Raw genomic sequence first — 1,027 nt, forward strand, 5'->3', positions numbered from 1 at the left:
TCTAGCTCCATCACATATTACGATGTGATCTTTGGCACATCACTTGGCTTCTCTGTGCCTCAAACAAAATGAGACAAGTCATGGAGAAGGTGTAGAGCAATGTTTAGCAGACAGTAAATGCTCAAGAAATATTACTGTAATTCAGCAAGGGGGGAGTTGCAAAGGTATATAACAACAACCCTCATAATTTATTGAATGTGACTCTATGCCCAATATTAATATAATGCTATCGATAGTCTTACAAGGCCTTTGAAATCGATTGACTTGAAACTTATGCCAAATACACACTCAACTTGACTAATGCAAATACCAACATTAACTTGATACACCTTTGAATGTGTTGAGACTAACAGAATGAAATATTTGACACAGAACCTATTGTCTTCACCAACATGTTACACTGTCTTCTATTTTGTCACTATTACCACACTGAGCTCCTGGATTATAAGGATTCCAGCTTCTGTTATTCCAGGACCTGATATACATTAGATACTAATTTTTTTTGAATGAGTCAATATTTACCATAATCTGGTGGAGTGTTTGATGAGTTACAAATTGTTTTCATATAGATGTGTATGTATGTGTGTGTGTGTGTGTGTGTTTATAAGAAACTGTGAAATGGACAGGCAGTACAAGTATTACTCTATTTACAGATGATGTTAATTAACTTGTCTGGGGACATTTAAATCCAGACCTTTTTAGCTGTGTCGTATTTAGTTCTATGTCATAACAAAATATTATTTCTATGTCTTAGTTTTCATGTTTAACCAAAAGGCACATTTCATAACCTTATTAATATGGAAGTATTCTGTCTTCAGGTATTAAAAGTGATCTTACCTTTTCTCTGCAATCTGAGAAAGCAACAGCATGGGAAAACTTCTGATCATTTGTGCAATTACACTCCTGCCGTGTAGACATATTGGCACACTGTTTGAATTTACCAGTTTTCTGCAAATAGAATTGATATAGGTTGACTTGCGCTTTTTTTGTGTGGCAGGGTTTCTGCAAAGTGAGTAAATCTTCGATA

The 1,027-nt window shown here is 35.0% G+C and overlaps 1 protein-coding gene across 1 annotated transcript in view; it reads right to left on the reverse strand.

Moving 5' to 3' along the window:
• Positions 1 to 1,027, reverse strand: part of CATSPERB (catsper channel auxiliary subunit beta) — a 77,558-nt gene that overhangs the window by 5,704 nt on the left and 70,827 nt on the right. The window contains exon 23 of the mRNA XM_019642297.1: positions 798 to 948. Within this exon, the coding sequence (XP_019497842.1) occupies positions 798 to 948 (151 nt within the window). The remainder of the gene's footprint in view (positions 1 to 797; positions 949 to 1,027) is intronic.

Source organism: Hipposideros armiger, unplaced genomic scaffold (assembly GCF_001890085.2).
Source record: "Hipposideros armiger isolate ML-2016 unplaced genomic scaffold, ASM189008v1 scaffold_67, whole genome shotgun sequence".
NCBI classification, from domain to species: Eukaryota; Metazoa; Chordata; class Mammalia; order Chiroptera; family Hipposideridae; genus Hipposideros; species Hipposideros armiger.